This window comes from Trichogramma pretiosum, unplaced genomic scaffold, assembly GCF_000599845.2.
Source record: "Trichogramma pretiosum strain Unisexual culture from Peru unplaced genomic scaffold, Tpre_2.0 scaffold79, whole genome shotgun sequence".
Classification (NCBI taxonomy): Eukaryota; Metazoa; Arthropoda; class Insecta; order Hymenoptera; family Trichogrammatidae; genus Trichogramma; species Trichogramma pretiosum.
Genome location: NW_019641700.1, coordinates 544,909 through 558,140, shown reverse-complemented (window position 1 = coordinate 558,140; position 13,232 = coordinate 544,909). Strand labels below are relative to the sequence as shown.

Here is a 13,232-nt window from a genome sequence, read left to right as displayed (position 1 = left end):
AGAAAAAGTGCACGATTGCTGGTATTATGGGAATCCTCTAAAGACAGGACAAGGTAAAAAATCGACTCTGAAATAAAATTTCAAGTCAAAAAATCTCTTTTTTTAAGTGCAAAATGAACGATGATAATTTTTATTTATTACAAAAATAACCCCGGATTCTTAAACAGCATCCGGGCTATCGCGCGTTCAAACACCTTTGCCAGATTTGATATCAACGCTATTGGGCGGTAGTTTCCAACATCCGTTTTGGCTCCTTTCTTATGAACTGGACCGATTTCAGCCGTCTCAAATTGATTGGTCACTGTTCCTTGATTGTTAATATCATTCATAATGTGTGTCAGCGGGGCTACAATATGACCAGCAGCAAGTTTCAGCACCGATGCATGAATATTATCATGTCCTCCAGCTTTATCTTTTAGATGCTGTATTATGTCGAGTACTTCCAATTGAATTGTTGGGTACTTATAAATTGTATGATCATAAATCCTTACTTCCGGTGGAGGCTGTGTACTTATCGGAGTGGCAATTGAAACACCCAGATTGCCAGCTGCATTGAAAAAATATTTACTAAAAGTATTCGACGAAGTCATTCTGTGTCAAAACATCATCGACAGTTATTCCTTCAATGTTTTGCTTTTTAGACTTTGACTCAAGTTTCTTGTGTACGTATTGCCAAAGATTTCTGGGGTCAGCTTTTAGCATTTGTTTCTTTTCAAAGTGATTTTTAGCATTGCGCAATAAAGACTTGAGTGCCTTACTGTATTTCATATACTGATCTTTTTTAGCAACATTAAATGGTTCCAATTTCCATTGCTTGTAAAGTTTGTCTTTCTTGTTGACAGAGTTAATTAGTGCCTGTGTAATCCAGTTTTTTCTTGATTTCATTCTTGCGGTAACTGGCAGCGGAGACCTAGTGTATATACTCGGTATTTTGCCAATTAAGGAGGCACACCTGTGTTTATACCTATAAATGAAAAACATGAAAATTAAGGATTACTATCAAGATTTTTTGTTTCTTATGTAAAATTATGTTTTTACAGGTCCTTTACAACAAAAAATATGTCTGCAGTTCCTTTTATTATTAAAATTCATCCAGAATTCATATATATTGACTTGTCATTTTTAAGTCCTTGACCGCATGATTTTGTATGCAACAGTTATTCAATTATATTCCTTTAGGTCTCAAAAGTTTTGTAATTAAATTCTTTTCCATTTAAGTGTTGCAGATTTTTTATTTAGTTATTTATTTAATCTACTTCTCTCCAAATATAGCAATAAGCGTTATTAAAATAGTTATTTTTGTCATTTTCTTTGTACTTTTATATGAAAAAAAATTTCCAAGCCATTTCTTGAAATTCTGCTACACTTAAGTGGAAAAGAATTTAATTATAAAACTTTTGAGACCTAAAGGAATACAATTGAATAACTGTTGCATTCAAAATCATGCGGTCAAGGACTTGAAAATCACAAGTCAATATATATGAATTCTGGATGAATTTTAATAATAAAAGGAACTGCAGACATATTTTTTGTTGTAAAGGACCTGTAAAAACATAATTTTACATAAGAAACAAAAAATCTTGATAGTAATCCTTAATTTTCATGTTTTTCATTTATAGGTATAAACACAGGTGTGTCCCCTTAAGAGGTCCAAGGCTTCCTCAATGTTATTAATATTGTATACATCATGTCATGTCCTAACATTGCATCCATTTAGAAATTTCTTCACAGATAGCTTGGTCGGTCTGCTTCCTCCAACATCATCATTTCTTCGGTCACTTGCGAGCATGATAGGGTAATGATCCGTAAGCATGTTCATGCATTTCGCAGAGAACGTATCTATCTTGCTTTTAACAATTCATATGATCTATACATGTACCTGTCCCTTGTATAGCAGCAGGATGCGTAATGGAGTTTTTTTCGATTGATAGCCATTACTACTTAGAATATCGAAATATTCCTGTGCTCTGGTATCAATTGCTATAAGATCAATGTTCACGTCACCAGATATAATGTGATTTTCCGTGTTTTTATTACCATTCAAGAAGCCGGTTACATCACGAGTGAATTCCATATCATCATAGTCGTGACACCTGTAGAGGCCCGACACAGTAAAAGTACAATCCTTGAGTAGTCGTATAGTAACACTTAAGGTAGTTCCTTCAAAAAAATGACTATACATAAAGGGTCTTAAAATTTTAACCACATATTATTGACAGTACTTTTCATATGTGTGAGAAATTTCAGGAACTTTAACCAAACCATTTCCGAATTATAATTATTCAAAGTTCGGTACTTTAACGTGGGATCCCTATGCTAGCGTGTCGAAAAGACGCTATTTGTGTGATTTTAAAAAAACGCATCGATAAAATCTTTTCAAAAACTAGCAGATGATTATTCAGTATGTCCTGAAACATAACTAAAAAACTGGAAAAACTTGACCATACAGTTCTTGAGAACAATTAATGTAAAAACTTTGCAAAAATAAAAATTCAAACTTTTGGACCTGAAACCCATTCTTAAAGATTTTCAGGGTCATTTTAAACAAAAAAGTAATCTTGCAAATTTTCCCTAAAATCTATCGTTCACGAGCTATAAACGATTCAAATTTAAACAATTTCAAGCAAGCTATTGGGGAGCTATTGGGTTGAGGGTGGGATATTATTTCTCGTAATAATGTCAGCAGCGATTTCTTTAAGATTTTCGTTAGCAATAATATTAGTAATTTTTATGAGAGGGTTATTTTTTTCACACTTGTTTGCATAAATCTCCTTTTTATTCTCATTGTTCAAAACTTCCAAGTTGTCTTGGGAATCCTTATCACTCTGACACTTAACATAGACGTTACCGTTTGAATCTTAATATTTAATCTTAATATTTTAATCTTAATTTTTTCGCGTGTGCTTTACAGGCTACCTGCTGTTGTATAAGCTTCAATGTGTCACCTTTGAAGTTCTTTTTTACTTTAACGATCAATTGTACTGTATAAGTTTCACTGATACATTTGATAGAACATTTGAATACGAACGCTCCTTTTGCTTTGTAATGTTATTATTATCAGCAATCGATCGTAGGTAACTATTGTGTTCTCTGAGCTCCTTGTTTTTGTATAGAAAGTTCTCTATTCAATTCTTGTTTGTGCTCAAGCACACTCATATAGTAAACACAATTTTGACAATCATTACTAGAATCATCCGGCACACGTCTCCTTTTTTTGCTACGCTCACTCAAGGCAGAGCTCCTATCATCATCATATTGAGAGGCTGAATCCATATCTTTATCCACCTCAGCTGCTTTAGCATCATTTGAGACACTGTTAATTTGATTATGTATTAACACAAGCTTCAATTTCAAACTACGCAACTCATTATTGTTTTGATCACATGAAAGGTCGGTGGGATACGTTAGATTTTTGTGCTCTGGGCACACACTAATATGTCTTGTAATGAAGAAAGCCTTGCCATCGTCCTTCGTAAAGTCCGATTCGTCACTTTCTTCGTAAAGTCCGATTTGCAGTAGACTACATCACACAACAAGCACGCCACACTTCGCACTTCCACCGATTTATGACATGCTTGTTTCATACACTTATCCGGCGGAATATCCTGCGGGTCTACACTTATCCAATCCATGTTTATTAACAAGAACAATCACTATACAGAGAACGGCTTTTAGAGATGTTTACACTTTGAACGTCAAACATCGAATACTCTTACCTTTTTTGGATATGCAATTAAAGTAACTGGATGGTGAATTAAAAAATAAATATATCCTTTTTAAAATTTAAGGGGTTGTTCTTCATGACTTCCTTGATATTTACCCGAAATTTCAGCCCCGGTTGTCGAACTAACTTTCGAAAACGATTAATGTAAAAGTCGCGTTTTCAACGTGGGCTCTTATGGGCGTACTGCCAGAAATTACCTTTATTAACTGTATTTTGGTTATCTACGAACAGATATGAATGAAAAATATATAAATATATATTCAATATTGAAGATGAACTTTGTTGTAATTGCGCTACGTAGCGGTGCCTCATCTGTTTATTAATAACAACACAGATGCGCTAAATCTTTACTATTATTATTAAAATCACCCAGCTGCGTTAAATAGTAATAAATTTTTGTAATATTATTCTATTTTTTCCCTTTCCCCTCAAGTAACAGTTTACCCACGTATCAGTATACATTATCAATTTTGTATGTTTTAATTAACTTTATTATAATAGTTATTTATAAATTAATATTTTCAATCAAACAGACTTTTAGAAAATTTTATTATTAATGAAACATACTACTCACCCAATATTATCTACAATTAAAAAAGTATTTTTCAAATTCGAACTTTGGAGTTTTTCATTAGAGATATTTTCAGAAGTTATAACAATTATAAAAGCATTGTTCACTGAATTGAAAAATTCTTCATTCCATTCTCCAAAATAAATGATATGCGATGTTTGCTCTGTCAAGAATACGAACGTTGAATTAAAAGTTATTGTAACTAGTTGATAAAATTAATTAACAAGCTGCTGTACAGAAACTTTAACAATCGAAAATATGTGCATATAGTTTATTTTATATATTATATAATATAACGAATATATTGTTCGTTATTATCTTTCCCGCCTATTGGGCAAGAGCCTTTACTAATGTTATACATTATTTATACTTAATAATGAAATATTTATTAATTAATATTTATCTATTGCTAATTTGATAATGGTCGATTATTGTGTGACGGACTGAAGCGGGACGAGCGAGCACTAGCAGAAGAGAGGTAAAAAGAGAATAACTTTTGACGCTCGTAGTCTAATGACGAAGGCATACGAGCGGATTCCTATTTCGACAACAATCGTGACATATACAGCAGAGTCAATTCAAATTGCTCTCTGTAAGCAATATTTTTACCTCTTCAAAGTCAAATTCATGTTGGTATTTTAACTAGTGAGCTAGAAGAACTAAAACAGGATTTTTATTTTTGATGTGCTCATTCATCCATTTTTGAGAGCTTTGTTAGTTTGACCGATGTACGTCGCATTACAAAATTTACTGTCAAACTTATAAACCGTATTGACACAGTCTACAGTTGCCGTTATATCTTATCCGCATCTGACGATATGGTCAATCTTGCTGTTGATTCAAGGAAAGAATCTTACATTATGTTTTCATTCTATGTGTTTCATTGTCAATATCAAACGCGGATCTATGGAAAATGTAATGCAGTCTTTTGTCGATGTATTTTTGGTAGAAATGGATGGGGTAGGCATTTTGCTGGAGAATCTTATAAACGATTTGGATGGCACGTATATGGTGAATATCGTCCAAAAGTAAAATAGCTCTATCAACTAAGTTGAAGGTGTTATTAAATTTGAATTCCAATAGGTGGTTAGATTTGAAATTGATTGTTATTTGAGAAGCAATCTCTTTTCTATATTTTTTTTATATTTTTTTTATATTTTTTACACATATATTTTTTTCTATACCACTTAGTGATGACGTGAAACTTGTTCCTTGAGAAAGTAACATCCAGGAAATTCAAAGCTCCATTGGTTTCTATTTCATGAGTAAACTTGATGCGGGTGTTGTGACTGTTGAACACATCAAGAATGGTATCGACACGTTCCAAGTTTACACATGCAAAGCTATCATCCACATATCGCTTATTCTTTAACCTACTCCAACAGCTCGATTCCAAATCTGAGAGTACAAGATCTGCAAACATACGCGATATGGAAAAGTCCATAGGACTTCCTGCTATCGGTCTATAAAATTTGCTGTTAAAAGAAAAATAAACGTTGTTGAATAAAAATCTAGTGTATTTAATGATCTCAGCAAAGGGAAAGAATTTGACTTTTAAGGGGTAAAAATATTGCATACAGAGAGCAATTTGCAAAAAAGATTGTTAGCTGAAATGTTTTACATTAAAAAATGCCATAATGCAATTTATTAAACAAGAAGACACAAAAAAACCTCACCTCTGTATATGGAAATGTTTCGAAAAGACTTGAAATTGCAATTATTATTACTTGTTTGTATTGTTGACATTTGTATATGTCTCATATACATGGCATGTATTTTTGTATATATGGCGATCCCTCCTACATGTTGTATTAATTTCACTCACAATTCCAATAAATCAAGGAGTGTATTTGTAGACGACGATATTTGCTATAATTTATTTTATATTGTTTTTGACATAATTATTAATTTTTTGATCCTATTGTCATAATTTTCTGTAAAGCTTGATGAGGTCGAGAAAATCGACGTCACACTTGATAAAGTTTGACTGCAACATGATTGTGTTGCTCAACACGGAGAATGATTTGACTATTATTTCTTCACCTCCTGCTTAAACTGTTCGTTTAGCCGAGGCTAAAAAATCCTGACATAAGTTTTAGTTTAACTTCAAACGATTGGTTCTATATTTCCGCCCGACCTTCCAGCATGCAACTGTGTGGGGTTGTATGATTTTTTTAGTCGTGACTTGCGTGACCTTTCACGAATCCTCGAGAATTCTAGCATTACAATAAATATGTACATTTATTTTTTATTTTCTTTGCCTCTAAACTGATGTATGATATTTGAAAACTCGAGCAGATTTTGAGAAGAGATTGAATTTATGTTTAATGTCTTATATTATCTATGTTCAAATAAAGTAGGCGTACCTCTCGAATAACGCTTTTTCAGAATAATCAGGGTACTTTTCGTGGGTTATTGACTTTCAAAAATCAAGAACGGAGAACTTGGGGAAGTGTAAGATACCACATGGGTACGAATTAAAAATAGCGAAAAATTCAAGATAAAAACAATAGCCACCAATGAAACAAAAATACAGTTGTAGCATTTGCAGTACAGCATCCGAACCAAGTAACGATCAAGGTGCTTATAAAAATAAGAGATGAGTACTAAAAATTTCAAGTAAAGCAAGAAGAACTTTATTATGTAGTAGTTAAAAATTTACACTCGATCAGAAAAACTTGGAAGACAATCATCAGGATCATAAACCTCAAGCAGAAAATTTCACGAGTGACTCTTCCAATTTTTCTCAAAGAATTAATAGCAGCAACATTCGATAAAAAACCACTGCCAATTCATTGGCTAAGAGCTTCCTCATAAAAGAATATTTGTTCATCCTCCAAGAGGAAACTTTGTGATCAAAACGAGGTCTTGAACTGAAGTCATAAGAAAATTTGGTTCTGATAATTGAAAACTTGTAATGTCACAACTCCACAATGTCATCTGCGTGAACGGAAATGCATCGACTACACGGTACATAACAATATGATTATTGAAAATATAATCATTTCGCATTTGTAATAATAAAATAGTTTTATTGAAAATGAACAAGAGGACATAGACCCCTTAAACCAAAAAATAGACATATCAATGAATTTTTTTAATTTTTCGAAGAAACTGTATGAATTTTTTAGAATTTTGAAGAACTCACGCTTGCAATGGAATAACCCATTCATAACAGTAGTATAAGCATCCATTTTGCATAAACATAGCCTTGGGGAGGTTTGGGTTGGATTTACTTACATGTCACCCCTCTTATAGGTAAGAAAGTCATCATGTGTCAAACATATTCCAGGCCAGTTTCACCTTGGCAGTTCAATATTCACTGTTTTTTTGTACCCATTCTTACTGGCTCTCATTTACTACATATGACAATAATAGGTTATCTATTCTTTGACTGCTACTCTTCTCTATTATTGCAGGCCGCGATTGAAAGTACTTGACAATTCATAATTTTTGATACTATGTTCTGAGTACATTTTCATTAACTTAATTCTCATAAAAACTTCTACGAAACGTTATCCCGTTTATTTTGTTGAACGAGTTTGTTCCGCTCATTTGCTCGTGTGAGTAAATCTCTCAGGTGTGTATGAGATGCGCCGAGCGGTCATCAGTCAATCCAAACCGGCTCGCGTAGCTGTGCTGACAAAAGCTCCTTTCGATTTACTCGAGTACTCATTTCAATAGGCTAAGGGCCCAGCCAGTGAAAGTTTTTAAAAAATCGCTTGTTTTTCCCGACATTATGCTCTGTATTCCACAAAGATTGTGAAGTAGTGAAAAGTGTTATTGCTAGAATTTGAGACATCATGTCGGACGAGTTGCACGCAATGAGGATGCGCTGGTTCAATGGAGAAAATTCTAAGTCTGGAAATTTCACATGCGCCAGGTTTTGGTGGCTAACGCCTACCAATCTGAATAGGACCGAGGGTGTAAAGTGGACCAGATAAGATGCAAAAGCAGTCTACTCCCTGCCATCAGCCATGAACGACGAGCTAGTTGAAAATTGTCTGACTTGCGAAAGTGCGAAGGAAGTCTGGAATAGAAAAAAATTGATTCACGAGTAAAATTCTGCAACCAATAAGTCGTCCATGCTTCAAAAATTCTACTCGTGTCGCGTGGAAGCATGTGAGTCAGTAGTACAATACATCACGAGATCGAAAATTTGGCTCGGCAGTTGAGAGACTTCGAAGAAAAAATATCAAGTACTGCCACAATATCGAAAATTCTCGGCAGTCTACCATCAAAATATAACGGCTTCTTAGATGTGATAGCGTTGACCCTGCCAATCAAACGTTGAAAATATTACAAGAAAGGCTTCTCATTGAAGAAAAGCGACTCACAGAGCAAGATAATCAAAACAGTGCTTTCGTCGACTCGTATAATGGAAATCGTGGGGCTAGAAACAAAATAAATAATCATCAACTACAAAAACAGTCTAACAGCAGTGGGAGCCGAGACACAAAGCCTTCATGTTACTATTGTAAAGGCAAAGGCCATTACGCCCGAGATTGCCGTAAGAAGCAGATAAATCAGCAGCGATTTGTTGAAGAAATCAATGACGAAGACAACAACAACAACCACTACGCTCATGGTTTCATAGCCACTTTAAATGTAGATAACTTACTGAGTCTTTGTTGCGCTACGATCTCTGCGATTGATGAAAATATTGAAGCTGTGTTAAAGCTCGGTATTAATGACTGCTGGCTTGCCGACAGTGTAGCGAGCGGATCTTGTGCTTTCAGCGCGAGTGGTTTTTGGACTTCGAGTCAGACGGTAGAATCTGCCTTGGTGATGATTATGTTTTGAGCGTCAGTGGATCGGGCACGATTGTGGTGCAGAAATATATCAACGGTATCTGGATACTTGGAGAGATCAAAAATATGCTTTTTGTGCCAAATTTAAGAAAGAACCTGTTCGCAATCGGAGTATGCACCTCAAAGGGTTTTCGTGCTCTTTTTGAAGATACGAGGTATGATATTTCAAAGTTTAAAAAGGCATTTAATTGCCAGTGTCATCAAGCAGTCCAAAAAAATTTGGAGATTACTTTTTAGAGTCGTTGTGCCATGCGAGGCAACTGTGGCCAGCGTGGACCTACGCTTTCTCCAGAGCGCGCAGAACATGTCAATACGAAGAAATTGACCGAGATCAACAATACAGGAAAACTCAAGGGCATACATGCAAGAAAAGGATCAAACGCATGTTGTGAAGCATGTCAAGCAGTAAAGGCGTGCACTTCCATTCAAGAACAAGCCTCAATGCCTTTGGAAACTGGGCAAATTCTTTTACAGCTGCGGGCCGATGTCACCATGCTCTTATGCCCTCCAGTATGCTTTTATGCACTCTTGTAGATGTTTTGTATAAACTCTTGTTTCTTATGTTTTAATCCTTCTAATTTTATGTATAAGATTGTATGTTTGAAAGGTGTGCTGATGCTACGAAAATTTGCGAATGAGCGAGAGTGCGTCGATTATGTTCCTATGCAAATGCTTGTCAAGCGGGAGTATTGAGCGAGTTTGTTCGTGCATTTATTTATGTGAGTGAGTCTGTCAGGTGCGTATGAGACGCGCTGAGCGGTGACCAGTCAGTCGGAACCGGCCCGCATAGCTGTGATGACAAGTGCTCCTTTCACGTACTTCCACGTAATAATGAATCCATCTCCTATTCAATTCGACTTACTCGAGAACTTATTTCAATATATTCACTTAACGGGACACACAAAGGCAGGTCTATTTTTGATTCCATTTTTTATCAAACGATTATTTTAGATTGTATAGTTACCTTTACTTTTAATGAATAATTGAATAAATGAAAATTTATGAAAGATTACCATTAGAAGAATGTTACCACCGCCCATAGACGATCTTATTGACCAATGAATAAAAAATGTTACTATTTAGTCTTTGAACCAAATTAGACATAAAGAATTTCTATTTTTCGATGTACATAAGTAAAAAAAATTACTATTAAGTAGTTAATTTATTATTACCTGATGTTAAACATATTTTGTTTTTCAGTGAAGCTCTTATAAAATTATCAGCTATTTTCATTATGTTATCATTTCGAGTATTCTTCTTAATAGTTATCGCTTTCCATCGCAAAGTATCAGTAAGTTTAAGAAGAGCCTGAAATAAATGCATTAAAGAATATATTTTACGGGACAAAGAAAAATATCAAATTATTTTTAAAAAATGCAAGGAATCTACGTTCTTCGTGGAAATGAAAAAAGTTGATTTCGATAAATATTTTAAAAGGTATAAGGGTTGGCCTAGGGGAGGCCGCGTTATATATCCAAGTGCAACCTCGGAAAATTAATTTGTACCGTGGAGGCCGCGTAGGTACTTGTTCTTAATATTGTAGGCAAGTATAGTCACCCAGCTGGAGAAGTGACAACGCATTCAAGTAAAATATAGGATAATGTACCTCGAAAGATAATTTAAACTAGAAATTAAAGTGAATGATGATCATAATAATCAATTCAAGGTAATTATCCCGACCGCGAGTAGCGTAGCAGCAACAGAGGGAGAGCGAAAGGGGACCCCACGGAAAGTTACAGCGTGAAAGAAAAATTTGGTACTTACAAGATAGACGAAGGATTGCTGTCCAAGTATATCACCCGGTCGCACCGCTGTACAACAATTCCAACTCATAAGGATAGCGCGTCGTCGAATATCTCCCGAATTGGCCTTATAAAACACGGGTCTCGCAAGTGTACGCTGCACGATGCTAATTCCGCGATAGCCAAAACAGATCTACGCAGTTCTTGAGTTTACAGGGGACAATTTCTCTACAATAAATCCGTACGTGCTGCCATCATACGCATATCGAACGAGTGTTACAATTAAGAGTCTGTTTATTCAGTATCGTTTGCATACGTGAACTGAGGTACGAAAAAATGAATTTTAATTTTTTCTAAATTTTTTTATTTTAAAATTTTATCATTCCGAAATATTGTTCTTCAGAATTTGCACGAGCTGAAGGCAAAATTTTGGCTCGTACAATTTTTAAATATAAAAAAAATTTATACCCGAGAAACCTATAATAACCCAATCGACCCAACTCGTGTATTTAGCACCAGGGTCGCGTAGACTAGACCCAATCTAATTCTGTCCGGTCCACAGAGTGGTGTAACGTGTATAAGATCAATAGCTCAACTCAATGTACAGCAATATTTTGAATTATTCTAACCGTTGAATTTGCGTGATGTGTGTATCCATGTGTGCTTGTCATGTTGTTTGTGTCGCCATGTGGTCGATATACTGTTAACATTACTTGTATGAGTTAGTTTACCTGAAGAGGTCGACGTTGTTCGGCGAAACGTCGCACGAATTGTTAATAAAATATTAATTATTTCGGTTAGATTTACCTTTCTAACCAACGGTGAAGCCTTCATCGCCGATAAAATTCTTAAAATAAAATATAGAAGGCATGACTTTGATAAATTAAAAATAGCTTATTTTTGCTATTTTAGCAGTTTGACACTGTGCGCAAGGTTCAGATCAGAGTTTTTGAGGTTGTCACTTTTGGTATAGTTCAAAATTTTTAGAATAGTATGTAGCGTTAGGTTAGGTGGGGAGGAATAAATAAAAACAGAAAACTGAAATAACTAAATAAGTTCAACTATGATTATTTATCAAAATATTTGATGTTATTGAATAAAAGGCACCACTGCATGATACGGCAATGCAGACCGTCGTACTAATTTCATCTATTCGTTCGCGAGTTCGCATCGACCGGCTCGGCTCGTCGGCGAGATGTGATTCCCGGGTGCGAGTAATTACGTACGCGACGGACGCGGTGACTCGAAGGTAAAGTTACGGCTTAAAGCTACCTTAACGCTAAAATCTTCGGCACGTCGTTGGGTTGTCGTCGTCGTCTCGTCTCGGTGTTGTTGACAATGGCGGCTGATGGTGTCGAGGGTCGATGACCGCGCTCGCTGTCTCTGCGATGCAAAAAAACTTCACTTGGGCTCGTCAGTCCAACTGGAGGTTTGGCAGTTCGTCGAGCACACACACACATACAGTAGATTTAACAGAACGTTGACACTTTCTCTCGAAAATAAACTTCGTGTTCTTCGTTTTTTCTGTTTCACTCGAGGTTAGTAGCCTCATCTCGTTTTCGTGGCACGAGAGATTCTGCGATCTTTTTCGCTGGTTGATAGATCGCAGCATCGCGCGCGCCTCGCTTGGCGCTGCGTACGTAATTCGGAGGCACGTGACGCTGCAGGCTCATCTCGTCGTGTATGTGCGCTCGTGTGTGTCCATTCTGTAACCTACTGTGTACGCGCGAATATCGACTCGCGGGCCTCGTAAGTCGCCACTTGTAGACAGTACATTAGATGTACTGCTACAAGTACCTTTTATGGACTCAGTTTTCTGGAATTTTGATTTAGACCTTCATATCAGTTTTTTTGTTTAATATGTGCTCAAAAACGTTAATAAATTTTCTTATTTTTGGCTTTTTTCCCATCAGCTGGTGCACAAACTTTTGTACAGCTTTAATCACTGCTAAAATAGCAAAAATAAGCTATTTTGTGATGCAAAGGCACATTCTGCCAATTTTTCGACATTTTTTAAGGCTCAAAGATGTTAAGATACCAAAAATAGTATCGTATGTGTGTGCTCTCGTATTTTCGTTATCGCCAACTTACCGACCGGCATGGTATGTCGTGTGCGTGTGGTGGGGAAAAACGACTGCGATTGAGTACAGCACTGCGCCGGAGCCTGTGAGGCTCTCACTTATATTTCTGTACGCTTACGAGTAAGGACCTACGTCCCATATTTATATTTTTTCACATATCATTAATAAATCAGTTTTATATTAAAGTGTCATCGTGTTCATTCACCACTTCACTCGCTACAGGTTATGGGCCCAGCGAGATTCGTATAGAGTAAAACGTGGTGCAGTGTACTGTTTTATTTGTTTCACCTGTGAAATAGTTTT

The 13,232-nt window shown here is 35.7% G+C and overlaps 1 protein-coding gene across 1 annotated transcript in view; it reads right to left on the bottom strand.

Annotated features, from left to right (window-relative positions):
* Positions 1–13,232, bottom strand: part of LOC106652767 — a 53,259-nt gene that overhangs the window by 16,513 nt on the left and 23,514 nt on the right. The window contains exons 5-6 of the mRNA XM_014371899.1: positions 10,279–10,414; positions 4,299–4,458 (exon numbers count right to left, since the gene is read on the bottom strand). Of these exons, the coding sequence (XP_014227385.1) occupies positions 4,299–4,458; positions 10,279–10,414 (296 nt within the window). The remainder of the gene's footprint in view (positions 1–4,298; positions 4,459–10,278; positions 10,415–13,232) is intronic.